Source organism: Mus caroli, chromosome 6 (assembly GCF_900094665.2).
Source record: "Mus caroli chromosome 6, CAROLI_EIJ_v1.1, whole genome shotgun sequence".
NCBI classification, from domain to species: Eukaryota; Metazoa; Chordata; class Mammalia; order Rodentia; family Muridae; genus Mus; species Mus caroli.
The window spans coordinates 34,292,460-34,315,227 of record NC_034575.1 but is presented as its reverse complement, the minus strand read 5'-3'; the positions used below and the strand labels follow the sequence as shown (position 1 = coordinate 34,315,227).

Genomic DNA, 22,768 nt, shown 5'->3' with positions numbered 1-22,768 from the left:
GGATTTCTGAGTTCGAGGCCAGCCTGGTCTACAGAGTGAGTTCCAGGACAGCCAGGGCTACACAGAGAAACCCTGTCTCGAAAAACAACAACAAAACAAAAAAAAAAGACTGATCTTTTTATTTTACATATTAACTACCAGATCCACATTTTCTTCTGACTATGGTCTGTAATACCAACCACATACTCCTGTGCCTGTGAATTTGACTCTTTTAAAAGAATCACATCATTTGTCCTTTTGTGACTGGTTTATTTTACTTAGCATGTTTTCAAGAACTATACATGTTGCAACATGGATAGCACGTGTGCTTGCTAGGGGGAATCTCGTGGTAGAATGCTTGCCTATTTTTGGCTGCTTGAATTGCGAAAAATGATGAATGGCCATGGGTGAAAGATAATTGAATTCTTGCTTTCAAATGTTAAAACAAGGGTTTTTTTGTTTGTTTGTTTGTTTGTTTGTTTTCCCGAGACAGGGTTTCTCTGTATAGCCCTGGCTGTCCTGGAACTCACTCTGTAGACCAGGTTGGCCTCAAACTCAGAAATCCACCTGCTTCTGCCTCCCAAGTGCTGGGATTAAAGGCATGTGCTACCACTGCCTGGCTTTAAAACAAGTCTTAAAATTATATTTATAAACTTTCTGCACACATGCATGTGCGCGCACATACACATACCACAGTGCACATGTGGAAGTTAATAAACAACTGGGAGGAGTCAGTTCTCAGGCCATCAGGGTTGGTGGCTTTTAAATCTCATATTTGAAGCTAATGGTAACCTGATCATTTATAATATAGGTTTATCTTCTGCATAATTAATTAGTGATTACAGCTGAGCTAGCAAATTATAGAAAAAGGCAGAGGAAGTGTGGTGAGCAGTCACATTGTTGATCCTTAGCAAACTCGGGTCCTTAGGCTTGAACAGCTCTCATGTCTTTGAACTTAAACTCAGAATCACAGAATCATACAGTGATTGTTTCATTATTTAAAGGGACTCACACACCTTTTCATACTGTGCCTACACCATGTTACATTCTTATTATCAACGATTGCACAAGGATTCTTCTCTCTCAGTAGCCTCACTGACACTGAACATTTTCTGTTTTGGCTTTGACAATCCCCATTTTAATGAATGGGCAGTGATATTCTGTTGTGGCTTTGCTTTGCATTTCTCCAGTGACTATGATGGTGAGATCGTTTTTACATTTTATTGTTTATTTGGACATCCTCTTTGGAGAAATGTCTGTTAACTCTTTAATTTTTAATTGAATTGCTTACATTTTAGTTACTTAGGTGCTATTTTAAAGTTAATTAATTTATTTTTTCATCATTCATTCATTCAATTTTTAAAGCATCTCTCACTTCTATAGAGAAGATATTCAAGTTCATTGAGTATAAGCAGGAAAATTAAAGAAACAGAAAAATCATTCATTCATATGTGTGGGCCAAAGGACAACTTTAAAGAATTTTTCTCTCTCCAACCATGGGGTTAAAACTTAGGTTGTTAGGACAGGGTTTATATTACCATTCCACAAGAGCAGAATGGAGGCATAGTGACAAAATGCAGGACCAAAGCAAAACCAAACCCTAACAGTATAAAATTCTATATGATGTCTGGGACTTGAGTGTCAGAGGAATAGATGGCTCAGCCCCACCAGCTTTGCTGCCTGTGACATACATCTCCCTCTTGGGCTGATTCCACTCCCTATATGCAACCCTCCTCGGCAGGTAGGTATCTCACAGCTCTGCCATTGACAACATATTGGTCTCTCCAGTACAGTTCAGGCTTCACTTTCATTGCTTCACAATTTGATATTTATCTTGTTTGTTAGTCTCTGGCTCACTCATTAACTACCACAATCCTAAGGAGGAAATGATGTGTTTGCCCCTGAAAATTATGTCCAGGATTTTTCTGTTTCTTTAATTTTCCTGCAAATACTCAATGAATTTGAATATCTTCTCTGTAGAAGTGCAAGATGCTTTAAAAATTGTTCACATATCTTTGTTTTATGGGCGCGTGCACTTATACAAATGTCTGTGCATAAATATATGCCATGTAGTGTATATGGAAAACAGAACACTCTGAAGGAGTCAGCGCTGTCCTTTGATCATGTGGATCCCAAGCACTGTTCTTGGCTTGTAGTGCTTGGTGGCACGCACCTCTAAGTGCTGAGCCATCTTGCTAGCTTGAGATGCTTTTCTCCTTGTTTTTGTACCTGATATATGGTGTATGGAGTAAGAAGCAAAGAGAAAAATATGGAGCCAGAGTTTAGTATTCTCTTCAAAGGCAGACCTAGTCCTGATACTCAGTAGGCAAAGGCAGGCTGTGAGATTCAGATCCGCCAGGACTACATAATTAAAATCCTCCCTCAAAAAAAAAAAAAAAAAAAAAAAAAAAAAAAAACAAATGTCCTTTATAATTTTCTTTCTTTACATTAGGTCTTGCATCTCTCAGGTTCTACCACTATAGTAAAAAGGGCCATGCCTTATTATGTGACCTCTGGGGGCATTTTAGAGTCAGTATAGCATTCTTATAATGCATGGCAGTCTTTTTTATCTTGAGATGTCAAACTGGAAACAGTCCAGACACATTTCATCAATTTCTGCAATGAAAAGAATACCAGCATATAGAACAGTTCATTGTACATATCTGTGTAAAGTTAATAAAGTTTCATTAGATAAGGAGATTAAATTCGGTAAGAATAAGCTTAATACTTTCTCTTTGTTTGGTTGGTTTTGTTTTTGTTTTTTTGAAACAGGGTTTCTCTGTATAGCCCTGGCTGTCCTGGAACTCACTCTGTAGACCAGGCTGTCCTGGAACTCAGAAATCCGCCTGCCTCTGCCTCCCAAGTGCTGGGATTAAAGGCGTGCGCCACCACGCCCGGCAATACTTATTCTTAATACAGGTGTTACCTGTAATCCCAGGTCTCTCACAGACTGGAGCATGCAGATTCTAAGCTAATTCATGCAATTTAGCAACTCTGTTTTAAAATTTAGAAAAAAATTAAAGGGTTAAGTATAGTTAAGTGAGAATGTTTAGCTAGACTTCACGACATTCGTGGTTCAATTACTGGGACAGAAAGAGGGAGGGATGAACGTAATGACTCAGGTGCAGGAGATCTGTGAACTGTGGAAGCCATTACCATAAACTCTCAAACAGTTTCAGTCTTACTCAAAAGAATTTCTTTATCCATTAGCATCTGTTCCTTCCAGTCCTCGGAATGACTGATCTTTTGATTGATGATAATGTTGGAATAATAATCCATAAAATATGGGAAAGAGCACAGTATAGACCAAAGTCTGGGAATATGTTAGAAATATTAATGTTGACCTGAAACCTATTCATGTGCTAGTGAGATCTAAAGTCAAGGTGGAGTAGTGTTCATTCAAGGTTGTGAACGTCCCAGAGTCGACTCTGGCATCATTTCAATCTTTTGTAAAGCCTATGGTATGAATATCTCTGGGTCTTGAAGACAGAATGGAAATAAATGCCTAAATTTCTAAGGCAGAGATATTAGAGAGCAGTCATATTTGACAGTTAGGATTTCTATGACTATGATGAAACACCATGATCAAGAAACTTGAAGAGGTAAGAGTGTATTTGCCCTCTGTATCCTGAATCACAGCCCATTGAGGGAAGCCAAGGCAGGAACTCAAGTGAATAAGAATGTGGAGGCAGGATCTGATGCAGAGACACGCCATGAAGGAGTGCTGCTTACTGGCTTGTTCCTCATGGCCTGCTCAGCCTGCTTCCTTTTATTTTTCTCCCTTTTATTAAAAATAGATTTATTTTTCATATAATCTATCCTGATAACAGTCAACCTGCCCTCTACTCCTCCCAGATCCTCCCCACTTTCCCTCTCATCTGAAGCCACTCCCTTTCTGTCTCTCAGTAAAAAACATACAGGCTTCTCAAGGAATAATATTATAGTAATATAAAACAAGAACTAACACATCAAAAAACAAACAAACAAACAAAAAAACCAGACAGACAGAAAGAAAAGAGCCCCCAAAAGGGGAAAAAAAAACCAAAATTTCAGAGACCCATTTATTTGGAATAAACACTAAACTGGAAGCCATGATATATATGCAAAGGACCAGTACGGTAAAAAGAGAGAAAATATAAATAAAATGAAATACAAATTAAAAAAAATTAAGGGGTGGGTGAGGGCACTGTTGCTACATTATGAGACAAGGAACTTCCAGAAAACTCAGTGCTATTGAGGTTTTTGTTTTGCTTTTGTTTTCTTTTGCTCATCTACTGCCAGGCTTGCAGCATATCCTTAAAAGAAGTTTGTTTCCCTCAATGAAACTCCCTTGGAAAAAACAAAATTTTCATTTTCAGCCTGCTCTTTTTATACCATCCAGTTCCAAGTCAGGGGGTGGCACCACCTACAATGGGCTGGGCCCTGTGCAGGAAATATTAAAAAAGAACTGGCACATTCCCGAGATTGTGCCTGCAACTCTGCCCTGTGGGGCTGACCAGCCAAGCACTGGGCTATCCCCATCCAAAAAGGCCCTCTCTCACCTCCTCCTCCTCTTCCTCCGTCCAACCCGGAAGTCTCCCCTACTCGCCCAGTGATTGGCTCCTTTACTCATTAGGGGATAGGTCACAAGAAGTCACCAGAGTACAAGACTCCATTCTAGCTGGAGAGTGGAATTAGCATCAAAATACAAGCAACCCCAGGGCTATCCACCACAGGGCACCTCTATATCTATTAAGGAAATGCCCTACAGGCTTGCCTATAATCTGATTTTAGGAAGGCATTTTCTCAGTTGGGATTCCCTCCTCTCAGATGACTGGCTTCTGTCAAGTTGACATACAGCTAACAAGTACAGCATTGAATGCAGCCAAAGTAACTTGTTAAACTGAACTGTGAGAATGAAAAAAACTATTGATAATGTGGTGAAGTGATAGTTTGTAATCTGTGCTGAAGGAATTGGTATATTTTCAAAATTTAACATTAATACTTTGATAAAGAAGACTATTTGGAAAATTCATTGTTTCCAATAATTCTTTTTTATAAGGCTAATTTTATATAATAACCATGTTTGCCTAGGCCTCACTAATAAGAATATTTGATTTATGTAAGAAAGAACTTGTCTCCCAGGCATTTCTATATAACCTTTAAGGGTAAGAATTGTCTGCCTTGTCTGTTTTTGTAGTCTCAGCATAAATGATGCCAGTATAGAGATAAACAACGAATATTTATTGAATGAATGTGGACTCAATAAATGAAGCATATTGAGAAAGGCACCCTTATTAATTAACCTCTTGATATGAAAACTAAACAGAAAGATTTGAATTGATTTGATGGTAACGGTCTATTCTGTTCGTGACAGTTCTAGACTACAAAATTGTCAAAGGGGAATTTTTCCAGAGTTCAGGCTCCTTACTTCAGTACTTTCACTATATTTTCTCCTTTCAAAAGTTGTTCAGGGAAAAAAAAAAAAAAAGTTGTTCAGTAAGATAAATATTCAGTACACCAGAGTGCTGTAGCCTTTATTGAAATGAGATTGCTCTTGCATTCTCCCCTACCTCAGGTAATTCCTGTGGTATAATTTCTGCTTATGAAATACAGATTTCCTAGTGTGGTCCATATACTCTACAGTCTGGTCCCTTGTCCATTTCTTCAGCCTTACTGTTTCCCTGTGTACCTGTTCTTCATTCAAGTTCTACAGAGATGTGTCAACCAACTCCTTGCACTTTCCAATACATCACCTGACATTCAGTTTAGAAATCTGTGGAGTTCCCCCCACCCAGTACCTTAAAATATGTTCTTTGTTAAAAAATTCTCTGCACACAGGCCTCTCTTCCTATTTCTTCCATCCAAGGCCTTCCTCTCTAAGGCCTGCCCCATTCTACATTTTTACCTGTTAGCAGGAATGCAATTTCTTATGCATAATACACAAGTAAAATTATCCATTTGTTTCTTTACTGCCAAATAATCTTTTTAAAGTTTTTACTTGTGTGTTGTTTTATGTTGTACTCATGAGGCTGGGGCATGCACATACATGTGGAGGTCAGAAGACAGCTTTCAGAAGTTAGTTCTTTCCTTTCATTGTGGGTTCTAGGGATCAAACTCAAGTTTCAGGCTTGCTCAGCTAGCACTGTTACCTGCTGAGCCATCTTGCTAGCCCAGTAAACTTCTTGAGAAAAAGGAAATGTCATATTGTAATCCTTGATTCTCTCTTGTAGAGGTTCACAAATGTTTCTAGTAGTGCATCTGTTTGGGATGTTAGGGAACAAAAGGGCTAAATTACTCTAGGCTGAGGTATTTCCATTGTCTGAAAGAACTGTGGATATGTATATTCCAATTAATGCCATCTCTTTACTTTCAGTATCATTCTGTTCCTTTAGAATTTAGTATTTAATATGGTAAGCCATTTGACTTTATAGCTTTTGTCAAATGGGATGTTTAAAAGGGTATACTCCTAGTGGTCCAGAGTTTCCTATGGTTGCAAGATATCAAATCAATTTTTACTTGCTTAAGCAGCATTTGATGGGGAAGGAGATAATAAGGAATACTGCCAGAGAGCATGTTGATATCCAGGATCATAGCTGTTACAGGAGACAGTGATGGCATCCTTGGTTTGTGCTGTCCCCAGAGGCTGTCTGGATGTCTATGATCTATGCTGCAGCTGGAAACTATGTGAAAGTACATGCATGATCTATGCTGCCATTGCCTGCTATGGGCAAGGAAGCTTCTGCAGTGGTATCAATGACTCCAGACTCATAACTGAGAATGAGAGATGTTGAAGGCTTCTGTGACACTCCCTACCCCCCCAACCCCCCCCCCCGAAAAACAGTCCAGACAAATAGCTATTGAAGAGACTGCTTACAAATTGTGATAAAGATGGTGAAGTGTAGCTCATCACAGTTGATAGCTTCTCTCAGTGGGGTTGGGAAAGGACTGTCTTTTTTAGGCGGCTGGCCACTAGAGTTTGACCATGCTTCAGTGAGTACATGAACAACACAAATTGGACTTGTATTTTTCTTTCTTTCTCACTTTCTTAGTTAGGGTTTTATTGCTGTGAACAGATACCGTGACCAAGGCAACTCTTATAAGGACAACATTTAGTTGGGGCTGGCTTACAGGTTCAGAGGTTCAGTCCATTATCATCAAGGCAGGAACATGGCAGCATCCAGGCAGGCATGGTGCAGGAGCTGAGAGTTCTATGTCTTCACCTGAAGGCTGCTAGTAGAAGACTGACCTCTAAGTAGTTAGGATGAGGGACTTAAAATCCACGCCCACAGTGACACACCTCTAACAAGGCCACACATCCAAATAGTGCCACTCCCTGGGCTAAGCATATTCAAACCATGACATTCCACTCCCTGGCCCCCATAGGCTTGTTCAAACACCTGAGTCTATGGGGGCCATATCTAGTCATAACATAATTAAAAAGTACATTTAGTCCAACTTCCAAACTCCCCATAATCTAGAGCAGTATCAACAATGTTAAAAGTTCAAAGTCTCTTCTGAGATCTATCAAATCACTTAACTGTAATCCCCAAATCAAGACAGGAAACCATCTGGGTAAACTCCAAATTCTGCATCTCTGTGTTTGATGTCAAAGCAGTTTTCAGATCTCCAACTCCTTTTTCATCATTGTTGACTGCAATAAACTTCTTTTCCTGGGCTGGTTTCATTCCCTCTTAGCAGCTTTCCTCAGGAGATATCCTCTAGCTCTGGCATCTCAAAAATCTTGGGGTCTCCAATGAGCAATGTCCAGGTCCCATGTGAATCTCCTTTATTTTGTAGGCCTATGAAGAGTACACCAGCAAGCTAGATGCCCTTCAGCAAAGAGAACAGCAGCTTTTGGAATCCCTGGGTAATGGAGCAGATTTTTCTGTTTCTAGCTCTGCATCAATGGACACCGTTACATCCTCCTCCTCTTCTAGCCTTTCAGTGCTACCATCATCTCTTTCAGTTTTTCAAACTCCCACAGATGTATCACGGAACAACCCCAAGTCACCACAGAAACCTATCGTTAGAGTCTTCCTGCCCAACAAACAGAGAACAGTGGTAAGTCAATATTTATCATCGTTTTGCTTTCTTTGTGTTGAACATTATTATCACTGCATATTCAGAGCCATGCCAATGGAATTATCCATTTTAAGTTAGGGTACAAAAGACATGATTATTTTATGTCAAGTCTATACACAGAGTTCTTTTTTTTTTTTTAAAGATTTATTTATTTATTTATTTATTTATTTTATGTATATGAGTACACCATTGTTCTCTTCAGACACACCAGAAGAAGGCACCAGATCCCATTACAGATGGTTGTGAGCCAACATGTGGTTGCTGGAAATTGAACTCAGGACTTCTGGAAGAACAGTCAGTGCTCTTATCCGCTGAGCCATCTCCCCAACCCTTCTTTTTAAGTTTTATTTGTGTATTTGTGTACACGGTTTCACTATGTCACCTCGGCTGTGGACCTCACTACGTAGATCATGCTGGCCTCTGACTAACAGCCGGCCTGCCTCTGCCTCTTCAAGTGACGGGATGTTAGCATGCCTAACTGATCAGACTTCATTGGCCCTTAAATATAAGTACTAGCTAAACATCAGCTAGGAGCCAGGCAGTGGTGGCGCACACACGCACGCATGCACGCACGCACGCACGCACGCATCCCAGCACTTGGGAAACACAGTCAGTCAGGAGAGTGAAGAGTGGCTCAGCAGCTCAGAGCACTGGCTGCTGCTGCTGCAGAGGTCCTTGGTTTGGTCTCCTGCACTCTTAGGTTAGTCCACAACCATCTGTAATAACATTTTGAGGAAATTTGGTGCCCTCTTCTGGCCTCAAAGAATACCAGGCATACATATGGTGAACTAATGGACAGGCAGGCAAAGTACGCATAAGAATAAAATAAAAACTAATACATCTTTTTTTAAAGACGAGATTAGAATTTCCAGATTTAAGCTTGTATCAGGTAAGATTCTTCCTCTGTGTAATCTCCAGCCTAAATTACCTTCCAGTTTCCTTTCAGTGTGCTAGTGTTTTCCTCTTGTGTATGTAACTCCTAAAAATTGTCACAAAATTGTTAGAAACAATGTACCAGTAAGAAACATTTAAAGCAGAGAAATCTCCTGAGTCCTCAGAGAGGAGCTTCAGTCTTCAAGTAAAGCAAATATTGTAAATTACAGCCTTAATCAATATTCCTGAAAAACCTAAACCAGTAGTGTTTTCATGTATATGGTTGCTTTTCTAATACAATGTACATTATTATTGTGTGTGTATGTGTGTGTATGCACAAGAGTGGGGGTGCTCACAAGGCCAGAGGAGACATTAGATCTGCAGGGACTGGAGTTATAGGTAGTTAGTTTTGAGTCACCGGACAAGGATCCCGGGGACTGAACTCTGTCCCATAGAAAAGCAGCCCGTGTTCTTAACCACTGGTCCATCTCTCCAACTCTATATGGTTGCTTCTAACTTTAATTAGAAGAGTTGCAAGTCAGCTAAAATCAAAGTAGTTTCTCTTTGTTTTTGCTGTGAGACAACAGAAATTCAAAGTATAGTGGGTGTTTTCCAGTGTTCTAAAACTCCTTTTGACTTTTAAAAAATGTTACTATAAAAGCATTTTGCCCTAGAGTCTAGAATTCCTGCGTTAATGATCGGAGTAGGAACTAGCAGAGTTGCCAACTACCCACATATTTTTGGATTTTTGATCTTACTTAGAAAATACTGTTTTTGATCTGGGCGTAGTGGTGCACGACTTTAATCGTAGCATTTGGGAAGCATTAGCAAGCAGAACTCTCTGTGTTCAAGACCAGTATGGTGTACAAAGTGAGTCCAGGACAGCCAGAGCTACACAAAGAAAAAAACCCTGTCCGGGAACAAACAACAAAAAAAAAAAAAGGAAAGAAGAAAGAAAATACTGTTTTCTAACACTGTTAATTATCAAGAGTACATTTTTTACATACTTTATTCCTGCCCTTTCTTCCAGGAAGAGTTGATTGTGATAAAGCAAACTTGGAATTACTTAATTTTTGCACAGAATAAGCTCAATTTCTAAAACAAATCCAGTTTTGTCCTCTTCAAAAACCAGGAATGTAATGTAAAATTATTTGTAAATAGGTGTTCTATCTCTGAAGCTTAAAAAGTTAGTGGACACCCACCCATCTCTGTCTTCATTTTGTTGCCTATACTTTGTGAGAAGAGCGTGGGCCGGACAGATGACTTGGTGGTTAGAAGCACTGGCTGCCTTTGCAGAGAAGCCCAGTTCTGTTCTCAGCACCCACGTGGCAGCTCACAGCTGTCTGAAACTCCAGTTCCAAGGGACCGAGTACTCTCTCTGATCTCTGTAGGCACTGCATGCATGTGATGCACTTGCACGTGATGACGTACATGCAGGCAGAACACACAGAGACACAAGGTGAAAGGAGTTTAGGGGATTGGCTACACAATAGCATGAAGATTAACCTTGAGCAGTTCACTTTTAAAAATAATTAGGATAAGACTTTCTTATGTGTATACTTTAATACTTTTTTAAAGGGACAGTATGGTCATAATACACAAAGTTAAAATACCTCTAACTAAGATGACCCAACCATCTATTTTGAAGTGTTTTTCTGAGCATGAAAAATAATGATTTGTTTTGTTGTTCTATTTCTCACAACTCCAAGTTCCTAATGTCCATCAACAAGTAAATTGTTAAATTGGTCCTTTGTTTACATACCTAAAACCCAGTGGTAGGTCAGTGTAACTTCAATGCCATCCTGATTTGTGTATGGAGTTCTCGGTTAGCTCAAATTACAGAATGAGACCCCATCTCAAAGGTTTTTTTTGTTGTTGTTTTTATTTGGTTTTTTTTTTTTTAAAGCTAAAAACAAAAAGTCAGGGATATTTTTGAAAAAAATTGTGTAGGGCTTTGGAGATGGCTCAGGAGTTAAGAGCACTGTCCTCTTCCAGAAGACCCAGGTTCAATTCTTAGCACCCACCTGGTAGCTCACAGCTATCTGTAACTCCTGTTCTAGGGGATCCAACTCCCTCATACATGCAGGCAAAATACCAATGTTCACAAAAATAAATAAATTAAAAAAAAAAACTGTGGTATATCTATATATAAAGAACACAGTTTGATACTAAAGTTACTGATAGTCCCAACACCCAACATAGATGAATCTCAAGAAAAATATACTATAGAAAAGAAGGTAGACAAAAATAGATACATACTTTGTAATTCTATTTATATAAATTTCTAAAATGAATTCTTGGTTATATATGGTGGTGAATACATATAATACCCTCATTTAGGAGATGGTGGTAAGAGAATTAGGGGTTCAGACATCCTTAGCTACATAGTTAAGTCTTTAAAAACAAAGGCAATTTTTTTCTATAGTGACAGAAAGATGTTTAGAATTTGTCTAGACAGAGGATTAGGGAAGGAAGGAGGTATTACATTGAAGTACAAGGAAACTTGCAGAAAATTATGTATATGTTCATTATTGTAAATATTGTAATTGTTTTAGTTGGAATTTCAATTTCTATACTGCAACACTATTACCAAAGCAAGTTGGGGAGAAATGAATTTATTCTGCTTACACTTCCACATCACTGTTCATCCTCAAAGAGGTCAAGGCAGTAACTTAAACAGGACAAGAACCTGGAGGCAAACGCTGATCCACAGTCTGTGGAAGGCTTCTGCTTACAGGCTCGCTCCCCATGACTTATTTAGCATGCTTTGTTATAGAACTCAGGTTCACCAGCAAGGGGTGGCACCACTCACAATTTACTGAGTCCTCCTAAGTCAATCACTACATAAGAAAATGCACTACAGCCCAGTCTTATGGAAGCATTTAATCGAAGATCCCTCCTGTCAGGTGACTCTAGCTTGTGTGACGGAAAAAGTAGCCAGAACAGGATATGTATGGTTATGTACGGTGTGTATAAAACTGGGTTCTCCACATCACTGCAGTCTATCCCTTACCTCATTCTTGTTTTTCATTGTGAACCTTTAAAAATGCTGCTCATCCTATTCTGCTTTGTTTGTTTTTATTTTCTCTTATTTTATTATTACTATTTTAGATGCATGCAGGGTAAGCTGGCTGCCCAGTAAGCCCTCAAGATCCATTTTCCCCTGCCTTCCCAGTACACATGCTGCTTCATCCAACTTGTTTGTTTGTTTGTTTGTTTGTTTGTTTGTTTACTGAGACAGGGTCTCTGCATAGCCCTGGCTATCCTGGAATTGATTATGTAGACAAGACTGGCCTCAAGTCACAGAGATCCACCTGCCTCTGCTTCCTGGGTGCTTGGGATTAAAGGTGTGCACCACTGTTATTCCTGGCTCACATCTAACTTGCTTATATGAGTTCTCACAATTCCCCTCAAGTCATCATGCTTGTCAAGTAAACACTTTACTCACTGAGCTCTCTCCTCAGCCCTTCAAGTTTTTTGCAACAGGATCTTACTATGTGTCACCACCTCCAGTGAAGTAGGTCCTCCCACATCAAGCATTAATCAAGAAAATGCTCTCCGTTCAAGGCATTGCCTCAGTTAATATTTTTTTCTTCTCAAATAGTTTTATATCAAGTTGTCAAGAAATCACCCAGCATGCTGCTGCCAGAAGGATTTCTCTGAACTCCACATGTATACACACACACGCCCACCCACAACACATCATGTGAAATCAAAATATATAAATAAGGGAATGTAATTTAAAAATGAAATCATGCCCTACTTGTATTTATGAAGTAAGAAGTGTTGTGGAGTCGAGAGAAATAAGATAAAGTTGTTTTGATTTTAGCCATTTTGATGGTGTGGAATTAATAGTAGAAACTTAAATTCTTACCAGTACAAATAAGTGAGTGTATGAAATAGGTTAAGAATAAAAGGATATTATTAAATAGGATATATTCTACAGCCCCAGGAAATAATCCTCCCTCTATATTTTTAGCCACAGTGAAACAAAAACCTAAGATGTACACAGGATGGAATATTCTGTAGGCAGGAAGAATAATATATTTTGCCTACCAGTTTTCAGTTTATAAACCATTCTCACGGGTTCTCATTTGTCCCCACAGCAAGTTTATGAGGGCAAGTGCTGTGTGCAGCACTATGGAACCAGGACATTCTAGGTTCCACAGAGGTTCTAAGCCTGCCTAGCAGTGGAAGGGCTTCTTTTGTCCTTGGCACATTTTTAACTGATTAACCTACTTTGGTTTGATTAGCAGTTTAGTAGTAAGAGATACAACCTTTGTAAATGACCCTGGTTCTTTGTAAGTTAAATTCAGTTTGTCTAGGAAGTACTTTAACTCTAACGTCTTCACTCTGAAGTGTTTTTAGGGTATAAGAGTCCTCTTAACAAGACTGTGTTGTAAGCATAGCATATCACAGTTTTCCTTAAAAACAAATTGGTCTAACAGCTGAGAAAGATACAACTTCAAGATTAATTGTCATAAAGTCAAAAAGCTATGTCTTGGTCAGGCTTCCTATTGCTGTGATGAAACACCGTGACCAAAAGTGACTTGGACAGGAAAGGGTTTATTTGGCTTACTCTTCCACAGTACTGCTCATCATTGAAGGAAGTCAAGACAGGAACTCAAACAGGGCAGGAACCTGGAGGCAGGAGTTGATACAAAGACCATAGAGGGGTGCTGCTACTGGCTTACTCTTCATGGTTCCCTCTGTCAGCTTTCTGACAGAACCCAGGACCACCAGTCCAGGGATGGCATCACTCACAATGCACTAGACCTCCCCCATCAATCACTAATTAAGAAAATGTCTTAGAGGTTTGCCTACAGTTCAGTCTTATAGAAAGAAGCATTTTTTTTTCCAATAAAGGTTCCCTCATACCTTGTGTTAGGTTGGCATAAAATGAGCCAGAGCTAGCTGTATATTTAAAATTGTGTCCAAATCTACATATTGGTTTGCATATGAGTCCTATGCTAGTTTACTTAAGGGCTGTTTCGTGTTTACATATGCCACAAACTTGCTTCTGTACCACCAAGCCAACCACGGTGTATGTGATCTGAAATGCTGGGAAGCAGGAAGGACAGGAGTGTAGAGTAATTCATGGGTATGTAAGTTTAAGACCAAGCTGGGCTATGTGAGATCCTGTCTCGCAAAGAAAGAGAAAGAGAGAAATCAATATCACACACATACTAGCACAAATAATTCAGTGTATGACATTTTTGATATCCAACCAAATCTTTTTTTGGGGGGGGGGAGGGGCGTTGAGACAGGGTTTCTCTGTGCAGCCCTGGCTGTCCTGGAACTCACTTTGTAGACCAGGCTGACCTTGAACTCAGAAATCCACTTGCCTCTGCCTCCCAAGTACTGGGATTAAAGGTGTGTGCCACCATGCCCAGCTGTCCAGCCAAATCTTAAAGTGAATCCTTAAAGTTTTGTAAAACATTGTACTATAGAAGATTTTAAACACATGCAAAGGTAGTGAATGACTTCTCAGATTTTTAATCAATACTCATTTCAGGGTTTTTAAAATTTTTTTATAATAAAGTTTGAACATAACTATTTTGTTCAAATGTGAATTGCCCTGTGGTAAATACATATTCAGACAAATATATATATAGTGTTGTTGACTCTGTAACATGAACTCGTGGCTAACATCCCTGTGGCTGAGGCCTGAATTAAGTTTCCTCAACACACACACACACACACACACACACACACACGCCCCTCCCTACCTCTTCCCTGCCAGACACATTACAGTCTTCACTGGGCTTAGGAGCTCTAAACTGCACTTAAGCACTGTGCTGGGAGACCATCTGAAACAGAGAGCACCTAGGTTTATGTGGCAGTAGTAGGCTGGGAATAGGAACAGGATACAGATTTGTATTCTGAAAGCAGAAAGGTAAACTGTTACTTTGTTCAACCTTAGCTCGGACAGTACATGAATAGGTTTTTCACTGATCTTCATGTATCCATAAACACAATAAAGGTTTTTATATTTTCCAGTGAGTAGACAAATACACACATAATTCCCCACAAATAGTGAGGGTTGCCTATATGTCTAGCTATTTCTTGAATACTTAAAGTTATGAGACCCAGTGACCTTACGACAAACTTAAGATAGGGCCGCACTCTGTTAACCTGGCTGGCCTGGAGCTCACAGAGCTAGGTCCTCCTGCTTTTTGCATCCCAAGTGCTTGGATTAAAGGTGTGCACCATCATACCCAGCAATAGTTTCAGTGATAATATTAAACTGTGCTTATTTCTAAACACAGGTCCTACCTAGTAGCTTAAAGTAATTAAAGTGACTGTAGCAGTAATCTTATATTACCTAAAACACCCCCTCCTTCTGACTTCCTAATAAAAGCTGTACTCCCTGTAATCTTTCTGCTTCTCTTTAGTCTTGCAAATTTGCCAGGTAGATGAGGCATGGGAAGGGCTAAACAATAGGATTAACCATTTGCCTTGCCCTCTCCTCCCAATGTTACTTCTCCTTATATGAGCTTTGCTCTATCAATAGATAGTGATATCTTGATATTAGTGTTCTAGGAAATATGTACTCAATCGGCACACTCTTAACTACACTAAAACAGGAGCATCTCTCAACCAATGTCATATGTCACTTCAAATAAGACTCGGATATAATTTAGAAGGTCATATATCTAGTCCTGGACCTATTGCTATCATAAGGAATTAAGCAGCTGATTAACATGTGCATCATTGAATACTAGAAAAAGCTATTGATAGCCTCAATAGTAATATGAGATTCTAGAGAAGGGCAAGTTCCCAGATAGAGACACTAGGGAAGTAAGTATCAAATATCAGATTGATGCCTGTCTCTGTGTGTGTGCCTGCCTGCCTCCCCTACACCTTCACCTGTCTGTCTCTCTGTCTGGGATGGTGGTGCATATGCACATGTGTATGCCTATGAGTGCATGCACTTGTAGAGATCAGACATCAATGGCAGTTGTCTTTATTACTGTTCAAGTTGTTTTTCAAGACAGGGTCTCTCTTGTGAACCTAGAGCTTACTCTTTCTGCCAGTTGGCTGACCAATGGCACAGCCCTCCCCCAGGTCCATGCTGGAGCTAAAGACGTGCACTGCTACACTCAGCTTTTTAGTGGGTACTGAGGACCCAACTCAAATCCTCATGTTTGTCCAGCAGAAGCTTCACCCGCTGAGCTATCCGTCCAGCCTTCCCATATGTCCTAAGACACACATTTTCTTTTGCGTTATTCAGAGTCAGTAAGGCATCTCTTAATAACCATCAATGTAACCAAAGACTTATTATACAGCTTTCACCTTTGGTCAAAATAGATTTTTACATCTAGACATAGTAGTGTGTGCTTCCAATAGTTGTGAGGCTGACATAGGAATATCTAGAGAACCAGGCAAGCCTGGGCTACAACAGGCACTGTCTCAAAAAACAGACAACAACATTTTTTATTTTACTTTGAGTGTTGACCTTTAAGTATTTTCAGTGGTGGAACCATACATACTATTGGTATGTGCAATATAGTGGATATTATGTTTTCTATTCATGTATATGTGTATGTAGTTTTAGTAGAAGACGAACACGTCTTTCTTTTTTTTTCTTTGTTTCAAGCTGATAAAATAATAGTTACTTGCTATAATTTCCTTTGACTAATGAGTAAATTATAAACCCAAGGAATCCATATGATATTTTAAAGATGTTATAAGGTAAATGACTCAGTTTTAAAAAATGATTTGAAAGAAAACCTCCTTCCTTTACCACTTGCATGTATTTATGTCATAGGTACCTGCAAGATGTGGTGTTACAGTTCGAGACAGTCTAAAGAAAGCACTGATGATGAGAGGTCTCATCCCAGAATGCTGTGCTGTTTACAGAATTCAGGATGGGTATGGTTTGTATGTGTTGTATCATTTACTTTGAAAGGAAATTAGACATAAAGCTCTGGGGTTCTTTTGTAGTCTTTCTGCAAATCTCTGGAATTGAGAATTAACTCAAGGACTGGAGAGGTAGCTCAGAACCCACATGGCAGCTCATAGCCATCTATAATTCCAATTCCAGGGATCTAAAACCTTGTTGTCTCCTCAGGTATGCATGAGGTGAACAGACTTAAATGCCAGGAAAACACCCATACACATTAGAAAAAGAGAGGATATTTATTACTTAAAGATTTAGAACATCAACTTAGTTACATTAGTACAATCAAAAAATTGTACTAATACTACTTTTGAAGAAATCTTGAAAACTATTGATAATTTATTTGGTTTTATTGTTTATTCCTATGACAAATGCCTTTATTAGAGTATATAATTTCTATAATTTGTGAACAATTAAAACAGCAGTTCTCAGCCTTTCATAGGGGTTGCCTAAGACCACTGAAAATATAGATACTTATTTACAGTATGATTCATTACAGTAGAAAATTACATTTATGAGTAGCAACATAAATGTTTTTATGGATGGGGATTGCCACAATATAAAGAACTATATTAGAGGGTCATAGCATTAGGAAGGTTGAGAACCACTACATTAGAATGTGATCTGTTCAGATAATGTGTGTTTCTATAGTCTTCCTTTTTAAATACCAAGCTCATAGTTCCACAAAAAGTTACCAAAATTTACATTTTAATATTGAAGTATCTTTTCATAAAGTAATATTGTTCCGAGATGGTTATGTTTTGAATCTACATCTTGAGGCATGTTGTTCCTTGGATGGTCTTTTTCTCTGAATTGGATGGTAAGACCATACCTGTGTGTTTGTTTGTTTGTTTGTTTGTCTGTTTTTTAAACCCCAGGAACAATTTGATTTTGACTGTTGTAGGTTTTCCTGGACTGACTTAAAAGTAAATATATTTATACTGCTCTTTGTTTGAAAGTAATACATTTATTAAAGTTAAACTTAAAAATTAAGACTTTAATTTCTAATGATTGAAAAGTACGGAGCCAAACTTTCTTAATATTAGTTCCTCTGTAACCATATGTGTATACACACATATATATTGAGATACAGTAATCAAGAAAGGTTTTTGCCTTCCTTTTTTTCAGAGAGAAGAAACCAATTGGCTGGGACACGGACATTTCCTGGCTTACTGGAGAGGAGTTACATGTTGAAGTACTAGAGAATGTTCCACTTACAACACACAACTTTGTATGTATCTATTCATATTTGAATTGTCAAAACTGGTCAGTTTCTTTTGAATTTTTTTATTTAGTGAATATGAAATACAGATGAATAATTCTGTGATTGACAATTGGCCTAAATTCTGTTCTTTAAAATCTTGTATTTGAAGAGTTAATATTTATTCTTTCTTTATAACTTAAAAAACATGTACTATATCTCTTAAATGAACAAATAAAAACCAAACAAAATTAGTCTGATATGAAAGTCTGCCTATGAAAATGAACTTTTCCTAGAAATCGTCATGTGTATAGATGTAGGTAACAGGATAGTTCTCTATGTACACAACTCCCAGGGCAGTGAGCACGGCTTACTTGATTTTCCCTTCATTACTTCCCATTCCTCTCTCTCTCTCAGGTGAAAACTGGGGTCATGCTGTGTGATAGTGTTCCTTTTAATTTTCTCCTCAGTAGGACTTGCGGGTGTTAATTCTGTCTTAGTACGGCTAGCTTTATTCTTGTAATGATTGCCTAGTAGCCTATAAGAAGAGAAATTGAGGCCTTTTCTCTATTTTTATTTTTATAAAATATAACATGTAGAGTTAGACTGCCTATGTCTTGACATACATATTGTTCCCAAAGCGCGCGTGTGTGTGTGTGTGTGTGTGTGTGTGTGTGTGTGTGGTGTTTCCTGAGATAATGGTGCAGTACTAAAGATGCTTAATTTGGCAACTAAATATCAAAGTTATTTCTCATTTCTGTATAATCACAGGCAATTGGAAAGGGAGGAAAGCTAGAAACAAACATTTGCTTTTTTTCCACATGCTTTTTCAAGTGATGGGAAAACTGAAGACAGCACACCCCATTATGTAAAAGTCCCTGAAAGTCCAGAATGGATTATGTGTCAGACTATAATTCTCAGTAGTTATTGATTAAATAAATATTTTTTGAAGATAGAAATTTGAGTGTGGCACAGTGGCACACTAGGAAGCAGAGACACACAAATGACGGGGAATTCAAGGACAGCCTAGCCTGGTCTACATAGTAAGGCCCTGTCTCAAAAAAAAAAAAGTTTGAGAGCAGATGTAGCTTTCCATAGCTGGAAACCTCTATTGGGAGGCAGAAGCAAGAGGATGGTTGAAAGTTCAAGACCAACTTCTGTCGCAAAAACCATTTAAACAGAAAGAGAAATGTGATTTGGTGTTAAAATCAAATGTATCGTGAAAAGCATTTATATGTAATAAAGGATATAAAATGCTAAGCTATGCTTGATATAAGTGCTGTTATGTAGGTTGAGGTATATATTAGGTCATAATAAAAGAATACATTTATTACTTATTGATTGTGGTTTTTTAAATGAAATTCAAGATGGTTGAAAATATTAAAAAGTCATCCTTGCCATCAACATTCTGAAATAGCCAGTGTTAGCAGTTTCCCTGTTATGTATTGTTCTGCTCTTACTTACTGCAGCACATACACGCTTTATATCATTTCTCCCTGGGGGAGAAAACATTCCCGTAATACACTGCAATTTCTTTGATCCATGTTGTACATTAAAAGTCACTGATAAACTTTTGATACTTTTAATCATTTATTTATTTTGTTATATGAAGGAGCTTATCTGAAAGCATAGACTAAAAAATAAGTCCACATCAGACATTCTTCCAGAGGTGTCTTAACAATATGTTAAAGTCTGAAGGCAGAAGTTTTCTTTCCTATTATCCAAATTTCAGACCTAAACTTTAAGAAGTTGCTGAATTTAGCAGTAATACATCCTGTGTTACAAACAATTCACTTCATAATTCTGTGGTCAGATAAAATAATCCCAACTACACCTTAATAAAATTACAATGTAGATTTCATGAAGCCATTGATAATTTTTAATAGTTTCTGTTTTAAGCTCTTGGGTAATTATTTTCATATTACTAAATATCTTTTGCCATGATTTCTTGTTTTATCAACTTTACACCTCATATGGTGATTGCTGATTCCATTAGGAGTGGCTTGTTTGCCGGATTATAACATTCTTTCTCCTCTCTGCCATCTTGCTGTTCTGTTTGAGAACTGAGGTTGAATAAGTAGCTCTTCGTGTCTCACTAGCGCTCACCCCTTAGCTTCCTTCCTGGGTCGGGACTGAGTGATAGCGTTGCTTTGCCTTCCTTTACTGCTAGCTCCTCTTTTACCGCTAGCTCCTCTCTTACCGCTAGCTCCTCTTTTACCGCTAGCTCCTCTTTTACCTCTAGCTCCTCTTTTACCTCTAGCTCCTGTTTTACCTCTAGCTCCTCTTTTACCTCTAGCTCCTCTTTTACCGCTAGCTCCTCTTTTACCTCTAGCTCCTCTTTTACCTCTAGCTCCTCTTTTACCTCTAGCTCCTCTTTTTGTACTTTTACTGTTTTTATGCTGTCAAGCTTGAAATCAGTTACTCTTTTTAACTCAATTTTTAAAAATTTTTTGAGAATTTCATGCATGAGTCCCTTTAAGTATTGCTTGTTGTCCATTTGAAATTGATTAACATATCAGGGTCTCAATTCTTTTTATTTGTTGTATGCCTTGATTTCTGAGCTTTTATATTGGATATTAAGATGGGACAGTATTTCAAATCCCTTGGTTTTAATATTGTGTTTTGATGTGTGACTTTTTATGATACAAATATATAAAATGGATTCTTGCTAGTATCTGAAACCCTGTATGATTTTCACTTTGCAGGTACGGAAAACTTTTTTCACCTTAGCATTTTGTGACTTTTGCCGAAAGCTGCTTTTCCAGGGTTTCCGTTGTCAAACATGTGGTTATAAATTTCACCAGCGTTGTAGTACAGAGGTTCCACTGATGTGTGTAAATTATGACCAACTTGAGTAAGTAATCCACAAAGAACCTCTTTCCTATTACTTTATAGTTAAATTTTCATACTATAAAATTAGTGTACTTTGAAAGTCATGAGGGATGTTTTGCCCAATGCAATTGCTAAAGAATTTTTAAAGGAACGAATAGTCCACGCAGCTCTTCTCCCTCAGATGAATGAACAGTGGCTCTGGCGCACATAACGTTTTCTCTTCAGACTCTTTCTAAAGTAACAAGTACTAGCCCTTAGAAATCACTTTTATGTAGTTTGGGGTGGACATAGACTACTGTTTCAGTCAAGTTGACTATTGTCTTTCAGGACAATGAGTCTGATTCAGCAACCTATTTTACCAATTATGTTACTTTTCTCCCTCACTTTCCACCTCACCCATATCTGTTTGTTTCATCTTATCCCTGTTCCCTTTATTTAAGGGAATACTTATACATATAAGTTATTTCTTTCTAAAATTTCCTTTTTTCTCTATTTTATAGTATGTCTGATAGATATACAAGATGGTATCATTGTACAATAATCTTTCTCTATAACTTTTTGTTGCTGCTGAAATGGAATTTGGCTTTAAAATTAATTATAATGATATATCCAACTTAGCAGCTACCAAGGAGGCAGAGGCAGGTGGATCTCTGTAAGTTCAAGACCAGCCTGGTCCACACAGTGAGTTCCAAGGCTACACAGTGAATCCATCTCAGAAAAAACAAGAAGGATAATCTAATTTGCCACTAGATATTTAGTTTTTAAACTAGATGATTTCTCCCTGTGACATATAGAAACTGACTGACAACAACAATTAGTTTTAGAGCTGAGCATGCCCTTGAAAGTATAATTTAAAAAAAAAAAAAACCTATCGACAAAAATATATGTAATTGAACTTTAACCGTTGTTTCTGAAAGTAAAACTTGATCCCACATTTTCTCACTACTTCTGTGTTCTCGTGTATTGAAGCTTCTGGGTTTTGCACAAGTTAGGTTTGTTTTGTTTTGTTTTGTTTTTGCCTCACAGTTTGCTGTTTGTCTCCAAGTTCTTTGAGCATCACCCAGTACCACAGGAGGAGGCCTCCTTACCAGAGACTGCCCTTCCATCTGGATCCTCTTCCGCACCCCCCTCAGACTCTATTGGGTATGATTTGATTCTTGCTGTTTAATGATATGCTAGTTGAACTGCCTTTCTTTGGATCTCTCGTGTAATTGTAAACCTTTTCAACACTGGAACTATTAAATTATAGATATTTTCCTCCAATAATGTATTTTATCACTAATGTACATGATTACAGCATTGAAGCATTTTCGTACAGTTGGTACAGAATGGGATTAAAAGTCTGGTGTTACAGTAGGTCACACCTTTAATCCCAGCACTCAAGAGGCTGAAACAAGCAGATCTCTGTGAGTGGAGCCTGACCGGATCTACACAGTGAGTTACTGTCTTGAAACACACACACACACGATCAATCAATGGGATTAAAGTTGGTGTAGACCGTTATAAGATCAATTGTGAAGAAAGTCAACATAAAATTCTTATGCCTTGTCTTTTATTCACCATTTTATCAGGTAATGGTATGACCTCTCCTTAAAAAAAATTAACATATGAGTTGATAATTTTTTAAAACTACAAATCATAATAGAGTATATTAAACTTTGTGATAAGAACATAAATATTTTATATTTATAGAATGCAAGGAAATAGGATGTACTCAAGAAAGCTTAGTAGAGTTGTGATTTAAACTGGTCTTTAAAGAATTGCTGAGAATATACAGAGAAACCCTGTCTTCAAAAAACCAAAAAAAAAAAAAAAAAAAAAAATTGCTGGCTACAGCCAGGGCTGTTACATGGAGAAACCCTGTCAACAAAACAAAAAACAAAAACAACAAAAAGCTGGGCATGGTGGCTCACGCC

General features: G+C 38.1%; 1 protein-coding gene across 7 annotated transcripts in view; it reads left to right on the top strand.

Moving 5' to 3' along the window:
* Positions 1–22,768, top strand: part of Braf (B-Raf proto-oncogene, serine/threonine kinase) — a 123,475-nt gene that overhangs the window by 41,261 nt on the left and 59,446 nt on the right. For 5 of the 7 annotated variants that reach the window (XM_021164362.2, XM_029478324.1, XM_021164361.2 and 2 more), the window contains exons 3-7: positions 7,759–8,022; positions 16,688–16,800; positions 17,948–18,050; positions 20,726–20,874; positions 21,879–21,995. In XM_021164362.2, the coding sequence (XP_021020021.1) occupies positions 7,759–8,022; positions 16,688–16,800; positions 17,948–18,050; positions 20,726–20,874; positions 21,879–21,995 (746 nt within the window). The remainder of the gene's footprint in view (positions 1–7,758; positions 8,023–16,687; positions 16,801–17,947; positions 18,051–20,725; positions 20,875–21,878; positions 21,996–22,768) is intronic. The other 2 variants (XM_029478321.1, XM_021164363.2) reach the window with 2 other exon arrangements.